This window comes from Thalassophryne amazonica, chromosome 3 (assembly GCF_902500255.1).
Source record: "Thalassophryne amazonica chromosome 3, fThaAma1.1, whole genome shotgun sequence".
NCBI lineage: Eukaryota > Metazoa > Chordata > Actinopteri > Batrachoidiformes > Batrachoididae > Thalassophryne > Thalassophryne amazonica.
This window is the reverse complement of record NC_047105.1, coordinates 35,330,520-35,344,383: the sequence shown is the minus strand read 5'-3', so window position 1 is coordinate 35,344,383 and position 13,864 is coordinate 35,330,520. Positions and strand designations below refer to the sequence as shown.

At 42.5% G+C, this 13,864-nt stretch overlaps 1 protein-coding gene across 3 annotated transcripts in view; it reads left to right on the top strand.

Moving 5' to 3' along the window:
* asic1b (acid-sensing (proton-gated) ion channel 1b) overlaps positions 1–13,259 on the top strand; it is an 856,126-nt gene extending 842,867 nt beyond the window's left edge. For all 3 annotated transcript variants that reach the window (XM_034166038.1, XM_034166036.1, XM_034166037.1), the window contains 2 exons: positions 9,503–9,604; positions 12,733–13,259. In XM_034166038.1, the coding sequence (XP_034021929.1) occupies positions 9,503–9,604; positions 12,733–12,828 (198 nt within the window). In that variant the 3' untranslated portion in view covers positions 12,829–13,259. The remainder of the gene's footprint in view (positions 1–9,502; positions 9,605–12,732) is intronic.
* The last annotated feature ends 605 nt before the right edge of the window (positions 13,260–13,864 follow it).

The following is a 13,864-nucleotide window of genomic DNA, read 5'->3' as shown; positions in this document are numbered from 1 at the left end:
TTCTGTTATTCTTCTCTACAAGAGTCAAGACAGAAGTCAGACTACCAGAGCAAGAATTTTAGCTGAGGAAGCTTCTGCGATTAGAAGCGAAACGTCCTCGCATCAAGCAACCTAGTGCAGTCAACGATTCAAGCTTCTGTACTATGGAAACCACCTGGACAACTGAGAGCCTTCACAGAAACAAGGCACCGCATATTGTATCTGCAAGGTGCCATATGTCCTACTACTTGCAAACCCTGCGGTTTGCAAGTTCTGCCACTTAGAATTCATGGAGGGGTCTGAAATTTCCCATCTTAGGTGCATGTCCACTATGAGAGAGATAATCTAAAAAAAAAAAAATCCGGAAATCACAATGTATGATTTTTTAATAATTTATTTGTATGTTACTGCTGCAAATAAGCATTTGAACACCTGTGAAAATCAATGTTAATATCTGGTACAGTAGCCTTTGTTTGCAATTACAGAGGTCAAACGTTTCCTGTAGTTCTTGACCAACTTTTCACACACTACAGCAGGGACTTTGGTCCACTCCTCCATACAGATCTTCTCCAAATCTTTTAGGTTTGGAGTTTCAGCTCCCTCCAAAGATTTTCTGTTGAGTTCAGGTCTGGAGACTGGCCAGGCCACTCCAGGACCTTGAAATGCTTCTTACGGAGCCCCTCCTTAGTCGCCCTGGCTGTGTGTTTGGGGTCATTGTCATGCTGGAAGACCCAGCCATGACCCATCTTCAATGCTCTTACTGAGGGAAGGAGGTTGTTTGCCAAAATCTCACAATACATGACCCCATCCATCCTCCCTTCAATACGGTGCAGTCATCCTGTCCCCTTTGCAGAAGAGCACCCCCAGAGTATGATGTTTCCACCCCCATGGTTCACGGTTGGGATGGTTTTCTTGGGGTTGTTCTCATCCTCTAAACATGGTAAGTGGAGTTGATTCCAAAAAGCTTTATTCTGGTCTCATCTGACCACATGACCTTTTCCCATGCCTCCTCTGGATCATCCAGATGCTCACTGGTGAACTTCAAACAGGCCTGGACATGTGCTGGCTTGAGCGGGGGGACCTTGCTGCCCTGCAAGATTTTAAACCATGACAGCATCATGTGTTACTAATGTAATCTTTGTGACTATTGTCCCAGCTTTCTTCAGGTCATTGACGAGGTCCTCCTGTGTAGTTCTGAACTTTCTCAGAATCATCCTTACTCCACAGAGTGACAGCTTACATGGAATCCCAGACCGAGGTAGATTGACAGTCATCTTGTGTTTCTTCCACTTTCTAATAAATAATCATAACAGTTGTTGTCTTCTACCAAGCTGCTTGCCTGTTGTCCTGTAGTCCATCCCAGCCTTGTGCAGGTCTACAGTTTTGTCCCTGGTGTCCTTAGACAGCTCTTTGGTCTTGGCTATGGTGGACAGGTTGGAGTGTGATTGACTGAGTGTGTGAACAGGTGTCTTTTATGCAGGTAACAAGTTCAAACAGGTGCAGTTAATACAGGTAAAGAGTGCAGAATAAGGGGGCTTCTTAAAGAAAAATTAACAGGTCTGTGTGAGCCAGAATTCTTGCTGGTTGGTAGGTGTTCAAATACTTATTTGCAGCAGTAACATACAAATAAATTATTTTAAAAAATCATACATTGTGATTTCTGGATTTTTTTTTTTTTTTAGATTATGTCTCTCACAGTGGACATGCACCTAAGATGAAAATTTCAGACCCCTCCATGATTTCTAAGTGGGAGAACTTGGAAAACTGCAGGGTGTTCAAATACTTATTTTCCTCACTGTATATATATATATATATATATATATATATATATATATATATATATATATATATATATATATATATACGAGGTCTGTCAATAAAGTATAGGTCCTTTTTATTTTTTTCAAAAACTATATGGATTTCATTCATATGTTTTTACGTCAGACATGCTTGAACCCTCGTGCGCATGCGTGAGTTTTTCCACGCCTGTCGGTGACGTCATTCGCCTGTGAGCACTCCTTGTGGGAGGAGTCGTCCAGCCCCTCGTCGGAATTCCTTTATCTGAGAAGTTGCTGAGAGACTGGCGCTTTGTTTCATCAAAATTTTTTCTAAACCTGTGAGACACATCGAAGTGGACACGGTTCGAAAAATTAAGCTGGTTTTCGGTGAAAATTTTAATGGCTGATGAGAGATTTTGAGGTGATACTGTCGCTTTAAGGACTTCCCACGGTGCGAGACGTCGTGCAGCGCTCTCAGGCGCCGTCGTCAGCCTGTTTCAAGCTGAAAACCTCCACATTTCAGGCTCTATTGATCCAGGACGTCGTGAGAGAACAGAGAAGTTTCAGAAGAAGTCGGTTTCAGCATTTTATCCAGATATTCCACTGTTAAAGGAGATTTTTTTTAATGAAAGACGTGCGGACGGATTGCAGCGTCGGCTCGCAGCCACCACGACGCTCCGCCACAGGAAAAACACCTCTGTTGGAAGCCTTAAGGACAAGTTGGAACATGTCCAGCTGTTAAACAATTTCTCATATACTCACTCCACTGAAAGCCATCAAAAGCCGCCTGGATTTTACAAATAATTATCAACACGGAGGTGTTTTTCCTGTGCCGCCGCACCGCGCCGGCTGCGTCCTGACGCGCGGACCCGTCCGCACGTCTTTCATTAAAAAAATCTCCTTTAACAGTGGAATATCCGGATAAAATGCTGAAACCGACTTCTTCTGAAACTTCTCTGTTCTCTCACGATGTCCTGGATCAATAGAGCCTGAAATGTGGAGGTTTTCAGCTTGAAACAGGCTGACGACGGCGCCTGAGAGCGCTGCACGATGTCTCGCTCCGTGGGAAGTCCTTAAAGCTGTTGTGTGTTGGGGGGGTGTGGCTGGACATTTTGGTGTTCTTTTCTTTTCTTTGCTCTCCAGGTGGTATGAAAACTGATTTGTCTGTGGAGAAGGTGCTGGCTGAAGAGTCCTTCACCCTCATCAACATTATGTGTAGCACCTGTGAATGGTGCTCACGTGCAGCCTTAAAGACTTTCAGCTGAAGCAGATAATGAGATGGCGTTCTGCATTTAAGCCATGTGTGATTCAAGCAGAATTGCCGGGAACTCGACCTTGTGATGTTCGTTTGTGAGATGCTGAGGACTGCGCCTGGGTTTGACACATCGTGCCTGTGAAGCAGGAAAGGTGAGGGACACATGCTGTCAGCACACATCAGAGGTGATTAATTGTTTAACTACTTGTTGATAGTAACTTGGTATTTTGTTACGCAGTATATTTGAATTGTGATGAGAATTGTGCAGCTCGCTTCTCACTGCTGTGGCGTGCGGACAACTGATCCTCCACCTGTTGTGAGAAGCTGCTCATTTACATAAAGCTTAAATACAGACCTGAATGTGTTGCTGATAGTGTGTGCCTTTTGAAGGATATTGCTTGTAACTGCTGACTTACCTCACCTCTTCTATCCTTCGCAGAGAGTCGGTTTGTCGTGTCCACCTGGGGGGTGTTTGGCGGTAAAGTGAATCCAGAAGCACCGGGCTTCGATCCTTTTAGGTGCTGGAGAGCGTGCCAGCCTTCACTCCACCAGACTGACGCATCTTTTGTTCATTCACTTTATTATCCACCAGAGGGTGAATTAATAAATTGATTTGTTATTGGAACCGCTTTCTGGTTATTTTAGCGCTGGGTTCCGTCAGACGCAGGTTCGCTCCTCAACCCGCGTCGACACATAACAAAAGCGACAGTATCACCTCAAAATCTCTCATCAGCCGTTAAAATTTTCACTGAAAACCAGCTTAATTTTTCGAACCGTGTTCACTTCGATGTGTCGCACAGGTTTAGAAAAAATTTTGATCAAACAAAGCGCCAGTCTCTCAGCAACTTCTCAGACAAAGGAATTCCGACGAGGGGCTGGACGACTCCTCCCACAAGGAGTGCTCACAGGCGAATGATGTCACCGACAGGCGTGGAAAAACTCACGCATGCGCACGAGGGTTCAAGCATGTCTGACGTAAAAACATATGAATGAAATCCATATAGTTTTTGAAAAAAATAAAAAGGACCTATACTTTATTGACAGCCCTCGTATACTTGGGAGTTTGAGGTTTTCTGCACAGTATCTTAGCTGTTCATACAACTGCACCCTTCCGGATAGAGATCTCTGATGTTGTGCCTGGAATCTGCTGGAACCACTCTTCCAGTTTGGATGTTACAGCTCCCAGTGCTCCTGTTACCACTGGGACCACTTTGGACTTTACCTTCCACATCTGCTCCAGTTGCTCCTTCAGCCCTCGGTACCTCGGTAGCTGGCATTGCCACATTGATCACAATTGTGGTCTTCTTTCCCTTGTCAACCACCACTAGGTCTGGTTGGTTGGACAGCAGCTGTTTGTCTGTCTAGAATTTGACATCCAACAGGACCTTAGCATTCTCAACCACCTTTGGTGGCTTCTCCCATCGGGGCTTGGGGACTTCTAATCCATATGTGGCACAGATGTTCCTGTACAAGATTCCCAACATGTGGCTGTGCCTCTCAGTGTATGCTGTCCCAGCTTGCATCTTGCATCCTGCTACTATGTGCTGGACTGGAATTGTCAATTGACAATCATCAGCTTCAAACGTCAGTAAAGACATAAAAACAGCATCCTCTTCGTATTCTTTAGTTCATACTAGGGGGGCATTTTGTAGTGTAAGTGCATAAACTATGGCAGCAAGTTCTTTTTTCTGTTTCCCTCCTATTTTGTAGCCTGGTTTTTCAAAATTCTTTCAAAACATTGAGTTTCAAGTCCTCAAAATCTTCCATATTCACATTGCTGTCAACCCTTATCATGTATTTTGAGTAGTCATGAACTTTAACCTAGCCCAGCAAGCACCACACTTATTGAGACACCGAACCGACTTATGACTGTGATGATAACAAAGTATATTTTTCTTATCAACTCATATTTCATCAATACTATGACTAAATAATCCTACTAAAATAGCTTTTGTTATATTATCAATTTTTACAAAGTTAATTAATTGAATTGAATTTAATAAATTTTAGAAAAATATATATTTTGAGTATTTCATTTTGGGGAATTTTGACTCAGATGGATTTATTTAAGGGGACTGTGCTATTATTCGTGTTAATTCTGTTAAATTGAAGGTGTGGTGGCCAAGAAATCAGTGCGCTTGCTACCAAAGTGGAAGGTTCTTAGTTCAAAACCGTTCAAGCATCCTTTTTCCATGTAATGTGGAGTCCCTTCAGAAAGGTCATCCAGCATGAAAGTTGTGCAAAACCAGCATACAGATTGGTATCAGATCAGCTGTAGCAACTCTGAAGGATAAAGGGAAAAGCCAACAAAAGCCATTATTTTTAATTCTGTTGTCATTTGAGCTGCTCAACTTTGAAAGAATTACATGCTTGCAAAATCAATACTGTTAGACACAGTATCTCCTCCACACAAGGGCACGTTTTACAAGCAAGATAAACACTTAGTACTTCACAACCCTGCAACCCACAGACAGGCACATCTCGGCAGCGACACTGAATACATTCGATGTATTATGGTTTTGATTAGTCGGGATGTCTCTGTCTGTTCTCATTAGAGTAACCCTCTGTTCCTGTTTTTCTCTTTGCTTTCCGTTATACCGTGTCACTGCCAGCCCACTTCCTCATGTGCAGTATGAATGGGAAACCACATTTCCAGACAGATAAAATCAGTCTTGTTTGAATTGCAGCTCACCAAATCCTTTCAAAACATATGTGGGCTTAACATATGGAGAATAGGCGGCTGGAGTTCAAGTCATTTAAATTTGTGTGCCATTAAGCAGTTAGCACAATTTTTTAATGGATATGCCACAAATTGGTATAAGTTTCAATACAGTAGAATGTCTATGAAAAACTTCTTGAAAGTGAATCATAATCTGAATGAGGCTTTTGAGTGTAACACAGCTAGTGAAACTGATTTCTCATAGTGTGCCGTTGATCACCTTTAGTGGAGGAAACAATGGAAATATCTTTCCAGTGATGATACAAACATAAATTCATAATTCATAATTCATTTTATTGTGTAAAATATTTGTATACATGATTGTATATAACGACACATCATAACAAATCATAACATAACAATAAAAACAGCTATTAACAATTTTAAAATCTGGTGGCATTCATTATACTGTAATACAGATCATAATTTGCTTTAAAAATATCTGTACTCGAGGATAAGACCACCTCAGGTGGCAAACTATTCCAAATCTACTGCTCGGTTACTAAAGAAATTTTTTTCTCACATTCAATCTAGATCTATCAACTTCCAAGCACAATTCATGGCCTCTAAGGCCAGTACACCTTCTCATTTCAAAAAATACAGTGGTGCAAACATTCATATTGAGGTACTCTTCAAATTTTTCTATCAAAGTGGCTGTAGTTTTTTTTCAAGATGGCCACCACATTTTGCCAAAATTCCACTTTCTAATATCTCTGTAGATTGTTGATGGATTTGAGTGAATATTGGTCCGTTACTACTTCTTTCAGCTGTTCCCGTTAGGGGTCACCACAGCAGATTAATCATTTTCATCTCACCCTGTCCTCTGTATCTTCCTCTGTCACACCAACCACCTGCAAGTCCTCCCTCAGCAGATCCATAAACCTCCTCCTTGTCCTCCCTCTTCTCCTCCTGCCTGGTGGCTCCATCCTCAGCATCCTTCTCCCTATATACCCTGGGTCCTTCCTCTGCACATGTCCAAACCATCTCAATCTCTCCTCTCTGACTTTGTCTCCAAACTGTCCCACCTGAGCTGTCCCTCTGATATGTTCATTCCTAATCCTGTCCATCCTCGTCACTCCCAAAGAGAATTGCAACATCTTCAGCTCTGCCACCTGTCTTTTTGTTAGTGCCACCCAGTGGTGGGCACAGTTCCTGTAATCCGCTAACCGCTAATTATTGAAGCAAATGTTTTCATTAGTGGATCAGCTTTTCAGTCTGTAAGAAGTCTATAAAAGTGATGGTTTACATGTGCTATACTAAAGGGTGCACTTACTAATTCACACCATCATTTTGGCTTTTAGATTTTTGTTTCTTTTAATTAGTGATGTAGAGATTACCTTTCACTGTGAGTTTAAAGTGCATGATTTTAGGAATTTGAATATACAAGGCCTGAATTTTTGCTTTGTTTTTTGATGTCCTAATAAAAATCTAACATGTAAAGGGTCAAGGGGGCAAACACTTTTTCACAGCACTGTAAATTAACATCATGTCTGTTGTTTTATAAAGTGAAAATATCAGCTATATGTTTTATTTTTAAATTCATGCACTAATTTTGAAGGTCTTAGTGTTTAGACACACATGCTGCAGTGCATTATGGGTAAATGCTGTTCATACTGACATGAACACTGCAATCAGATGGCAATGGTCATGGCTGTATGAATACCAAGTGCCACAGATTTGCTAAAAGTGCTGAATCCACTTAACAAACAGAATTTTCAGTTTTCACATTGACTTTTTTTTTACAACTGAAAAAAATTACATATTTACAAATACAGATTTATTTGTAAAACCCACCGTACGTTTCAGTAAGTTGTGTGTTATACCAACCAACCAATCACTCATGTCAGGAAACAGATTTACCCATGGCGAAGCCCTTTCAGCTTCTGGGGGAGCTCCACCCCCCAGACCCTCCTAATTACCTTCCTCAACTCAAACTGAAAGCAAATCTCTAAAACTTGATAAAACCTGTCAATAATAATCAGTTTTACTGCCAGTTTTCTTCAGACAAGTCAGGGGATGGAAACATGAACATTTCCAAGTCGCTGAATATGTCTTGAACTTTATTTACATCAATTATGAAGAAATACAAAAGTTTCTTTCAACAAAACATCAGATCTAAGCTTTCATCGCAGATGTACTTTCTGGCAAACTGTAGCTGAACTTTCAGGTCTTCTTTTTAAGAAAATACTCCTCTACACCACTTCATCAGGAAGCTGGATTTTAGATTTTTAATTAATTTATATCAAGTTGTAGAGATTTGCTTTGAGTTTGAATTTAAGGAAGATAACTTTCAATTTATTTATCTAACATTGTGTGTCACTGGTGTGTCACTCAGATAGCAAAATTAAGAGGTTACACAGGTTTTATACAGAACAGAGGAGGAGTAAATTACCTGTATTTCTTTCAGCCTGAGTGTCTTCACTTTATATCTCATGAATCAACATCTGCCTGCTTACTTAAAAATCACTGGAAAAAACATGTGTGTATATAAGGCAAAGGAGAAATGCCACTTTTAACAACCTGGACCTCATTTCTGGCATAAAATGTGGTTTTTTACTTACAAATATAACTTTGGTGTCATTTGGAGTTTGCGAGTCAAACATTTTTCTTCTTTTTCTGATAAGGTGGATTAGAACTTTTTGTGGTACACAGCACCAACTACTGGACAGGAGGAGCCTAGCATTCAATATGACTCACTGATTTCAAAATGCAGCTCTTTTCAACCAGACATGTGGTGTCGTGACATGTCAGTTATCTGTGTCCAGTCAGATTTCAGAGGAGTCCAGTGCAACCCTGGCCTCTGCTCTAGCTCCACCCATGCCAGGAAGTGTTCAACATTTGACATTTCTTGTTTCACCGTGGAATCAAAAATTTTGCACTTGCTGTTTCAGTATGAACTTGCCACTGAGTTCCTGCGAGATTCCATGGGATCATGTCTATCAATCCAGGAAGTGTTTGACATTTCCTGTTTCATTGTGGACTCAAAATTTGGCACTTCCTGTTTGGGACTCCCTGTACCATGAGCAAGCTTTGTGCCGCTGCACATCACTTTGGTCATGTTATTTAGTACTTTATACAGTTACATTTTACAGTTACTTTATACAGTTACTTCATTAGCAGCTATGGACAACTTGTCAGCAGGTGCTAAATGTAACTTATAACTTATCTAACTTGGTTATTTTCAAGACTGAGTAGTCAGAAAAATAACTATTAGTTACTTTGCTGATTACTCAATCTTAAGAGTAACCAAGTGAGATTACTAGTTGCCTTATTAGTTACATTACTTACTAGTTGCCAATTGTTGGCCGCACCTAATAAAGAAACTGCATAAAGCTGCTAATGAAGTAAATTGCATAAATTAACTAATAAAGTAACTTTTCAAAGTAACTGTGGCAATACATATTTGTCATCTTGAAAAAAAATGGCAGCCATCTTGGATTTCTGCTTGGCTCATCAGCTGATCTTGAAAATATGAATGTTCTTACCAGGTTTCATGCTTGTATCATCATTTGAAAACATCTTCCCGACATCAGCATTTAGCTGCTGATTTGTAGGGAATGCGGAGCTTTTTTGAAGGAGCACTTTGAGTGTGTGTACTCAGATCAGCAGACACTGCGCATTGTTTACCAAATGTCTCAAAGGAAAAGAAACTTAAAAAAAACTGTACAATCCACAGACAAACAAAATGTTGCACTTACATATTCTGTATCTTCTTGCCAAAGAGTGAGGGTCAGTGAATGGTGTGTTTTACACCCAAGGCTTATTTTTCAGGTGCTCAAGTACAAGCTGTGCCAGTGTGTGAAGAAGAAACACAAAGGTCGCAGCAACAAGGACCGGGGAGCCGTGTTGAGCCTGGATGATGTGAAGCGCCACGTGAGTAAGCTGCTGCTAAGTGCTTGCGCTGTGTCACACTGCATCACGTTGACAGCGACAAACTCCCTTCTGTCTCCTCAATGGTTTCCTGCAGCCAGAATTAAGGAGGGCAGGACAAAGGCGGGAGGAAGAAGAGAGTGAGGAAGAAAGATGGAGCAAGGAAAGAAACTGCTTGAGTGATGAGGAGGAAGCTAAAAAACGATTTGGATAAGAGAGAGAGTGAAAATTGGGGGGAGTAGGAAAGTTGTTTGAATATAATGGAAGCTCAGGGACTTAACCAGCAGGGACAGGCCAGAGTGACAGGTTTGGAAGGTGTGACAGCTCACTTATTTCCAAATGTAAATGAAGCGGGTTCAGTTTAATTGTAAATTGGAGCTGCAGCAGAGGAAGAGAACATGGTTTTTCCTCACTTCCTCTCTCTCCATCCTGCTTCATCACTGACCTGTTTTTGGTGTTTTTGTAAGAAAATCTTGGCAACTTTCTTATTTTCTTACATCCATCCATTTTCTTCCGCTTTATCCGGAGTCAGGTCGTGGGGGCAGCAGCTCAAGCAAAGCCACCCAGACCTCCCGATCCACACACACCTCCCCCAGCTCCTCCGGGGGAACCCCAAGGCGTTCCCAAGCCAGCCGAGAGATGTAGTCCCTGCAGCGTGTCCTGGGTCTTCCCCGGGGCCTCCTCCCGATGGGACGTGCCTGGAACACCTCTCCAGCGAGGCGTCCAGGGGGCATCTGGAAAAGATGCCCGAGCCACCTCAACTGACTCCTTTAAACGTGGAGGAGCAGCGGCTCGACTCCGAGCTCCTCCCAAGTGACTGAGCTCCTCACCCTATCTCTAAGAGAGCGCCCAGCCACCCTGCGGAGGAAACTCATCTCGGCCGCTTGTACTCGCGATCTCGTTCTTTCGGTCATGAGCCAAATCTCATGACCATAGGTGAGGATCAGAACGTAGATCGATCGGTAAATCGAGAGCTTTGTCCCCCTACTCAGCTTTCTCTTCACCACGACAGTCCGATACAGCGACCGCATCACTGCAGATGCTGCACCGATCCGTCTATCGATCTCACGCTCCATCTGTCCCTCACTCGTGAACAAGACCCCGAGATACTTAAACTCCTCCACTTGAGGCAAGGACACTCCACTGACCTGAAGAGGGCAAAGCACCTTTTTCCGGTCGAGAACCATGGCCTCGGATTTGGAGGTGCTGATTTTCATCCCGGACGCTTCACACTCGGCTGCAAACTGCCCCAGTGCACGCTGAAGGTCCTGATTTGACGAAGCCAACAGAACCACATTGTCCGCAAACAGCAGAGATGAGATTCTGTGGTTCCCAAACCAGACTCCCTCTACACCCTGGCTGCGCCTAGAAATTCTGCCCATAAAAATAATGAACAGAACCGGCGAAAAAGGGCAGCCCTGGTGGAGGCCAACGTGCACTGGAAACAGGTTTGACTTACTACCGGCAATGCAAACAAAGCTCCTGTTGCGGTCGTACAGGGACCGGATAGCCCTTAGCAAAGGACCCCGGACCCCGTACTCCCAGAGCACTCCCCACAGGGTGCCCCGAGGGACACGGTCGAACGCCTTCTCCAGATCCACAAAACACATGTGGACTGGTTGGGCACACTCCCATGAACCCTCGAGCACCCGATGGAGCGTGTAGAGCTGGTCCAGTGTGCCGCAACCAGGACGAAAACCACACTGCTCCTCCTGAATCCGAGGTTCGACCATCGGTCGAATTCTCCTCTCCAGTACTCTGGAATAGACCTTACCGGGGAGGCTATTTTCTTACAGGTTTGTTGTTTTGTGGAGGTTGCAAGGATGAGCACACATGGGTGTATTTCATTTGGTATAGAAGGAAAAGCAGGCTCAGCTGCTCTGTGATGCCCTGATCCTGTCAAATCTCAGAAGTTAAACAGCGTAAATCCCGATTAGTTCTTGGCTGGAAGACAGCTTTGGAACACGAGGAGTTGTGCCCGTGTTTCTCCATATATAACTGGAGTTGTGTCAGGAAGAACATGCAGAGAAAACCTTTTGCCAGATACCAAATCCACTGTTGTGACCCCAAACAACTGACAGAAAAAACATTAACAATGACACTTGAGATTAAATTACATTAGATACAACTTTATTGATCCCTTGGGAAAGTTCGAGCAGCATTGTATCACAGTACACAGGATAAGAAGCACACAGTTTCAAAAGTGAAAAAAGAAAAACAGTTTGCAAATTTAAATACAAATACACAATATAAATACCAGACATACTGATCAGTACTGGTTTACTGACTACTACTGTTCCTCTCCTTCCTGTTCCCTGTCTTCCTGTTACTCCCCCTCCCCTTGAGTGAGGAGTTGTACAGTCTGATGGCCTGAGGGACAAAGGAGTTTTTCAGTCTGTTGGTCCTGCACTTGGGAAGGAACAGTTACTGTTGACGGTTTGCAGACGGTGACTGGAATCGTCCATAATGTCCAGCAGTTTGTCCAGTGTTCTCTCCTCTGCCACCATCACCAGAGTCCAGCTGCATGCCAACCACTGAACCAGCCCACCTGATCAGTTTACCCAGCCTGGATGTGTCCTTCTTGGATGTGCTGCCCCCCCCCAGCACACCACAGTGTAAAAGACCAGAACACAACTAAAGGGCCGTCTCCGTCATGAATTTGATGTAGCCAAACTACTGGGATTGAGCTCTGAGTAATAGGGATGTGCAAAGGCACAACAGGAGACCCCATTGCAGAAAACTGCAATGATGGTTGGTAAAAAAAAAAAAAAAAAGTGATTTATTGACCACAGTTCCAGCAAGCTGTATCAGAACACTCAATAACAATATTCCATATACAAAAACAGTCTTTGAAGAGGCAGCTGAGAAAATTTGTCCCTGATTCAACCACACAGGAATTTGGTCCTATTAGCAACAGTGTCCTTAACTCTCTGGAGTTCACAGACACGCGGACGTGTTCAGGAACCAGGTACTTGCATATCAAAATGATCAGAATAATCTCAACGTTTTAATGTGAGACTCCAGACATAGAAGGAGAATGGAACACGTGGCCATGAACTGGGAACCTTCTCTTTGGGAGGTAAGCATACTAACCACTTGAGCCACTGATTTTGTCCTTGTTTTGCTTTCAGGCTCCTTGTGAGAACCTGCGTACGCCAGCAACATATCCTGGTAACATGCTACCTCACCACCCGGGCCAGGGTAACTTTGAAGACTTCACTTGTTGAGAAGAAACAGGTGAAGCGTTAAAGTCCGCGTTATGCAACCAAAGCCAACTACATGACTGGACTATCTCCTACACAGAGTGCAAGGGACTGATCTGAAGTCAGCCTCAAATGGAGGAACTTTTCATGGAAGTGGAGGACAACTGACTCATCAAATGTGATCTTCAGCCAAGTGGAGGCAATTCTCCAAACACACAAAAAAATAAAAATACCTGTTCAATTTCCACAACAGCCATCATGCAGCACTCGAAACTCTACGTTTTCTTCTGGAATACTGCCACAAAATGATGCTCATGGAGAAATGTTGCCAACACGAACCTCTCTTTCAAAAAGACAAAAACAGAATCAAAAAGGGGAAAAAGCAAATAACGGAAATGTACAGTTATCTCATTGTAAACGGAAAAAGAGCCCCCATGCCTTTATGTAACAGAGCACCATGTGACGTTCTGTTGGGACTAAATAGTCGTAATGCTTACTCCACTGTACATGTAGCAGCACATGTGAGCTGTTGCAACGTGCTGTAAAAACAACAGTCGGACTCTGTGTACTTTGTATGAGAATGTATCTGTGTTCATACAGGCTTTCTAACAGTGTACTGAAGGGTGGAGGTGAATTCTCGTGCTCATGATAGAGGCGCGTTATCTACCATTTCAAACATAAGGTGACGATTTCAGGTCTCATCTTGTCGATGCATGCTTGCATTTGTCCACTGCATGTTTTGCAATTTCATTTTTCAGTTAGCTATACATACTATTATATATATATATATATATATATATATATATATATATATATATATATATATATATATATATATATATATATATATATATATATATAAAACATTTGATTTGGTCCCAGTCCAAATAGAGTTAAATCAACTCTATCACAGTGTAAAATCAACTCCATCATGCTGTGAATAACTCTTATTGGAGTAGAAAAACTTGATTTGACAAGACGGTAGAGCTGATTTCACTCTATAATAGAGTGTATTTTACTGTATTTAGAGTGGAACCAAATGTTATCCCGGCAGAGTATA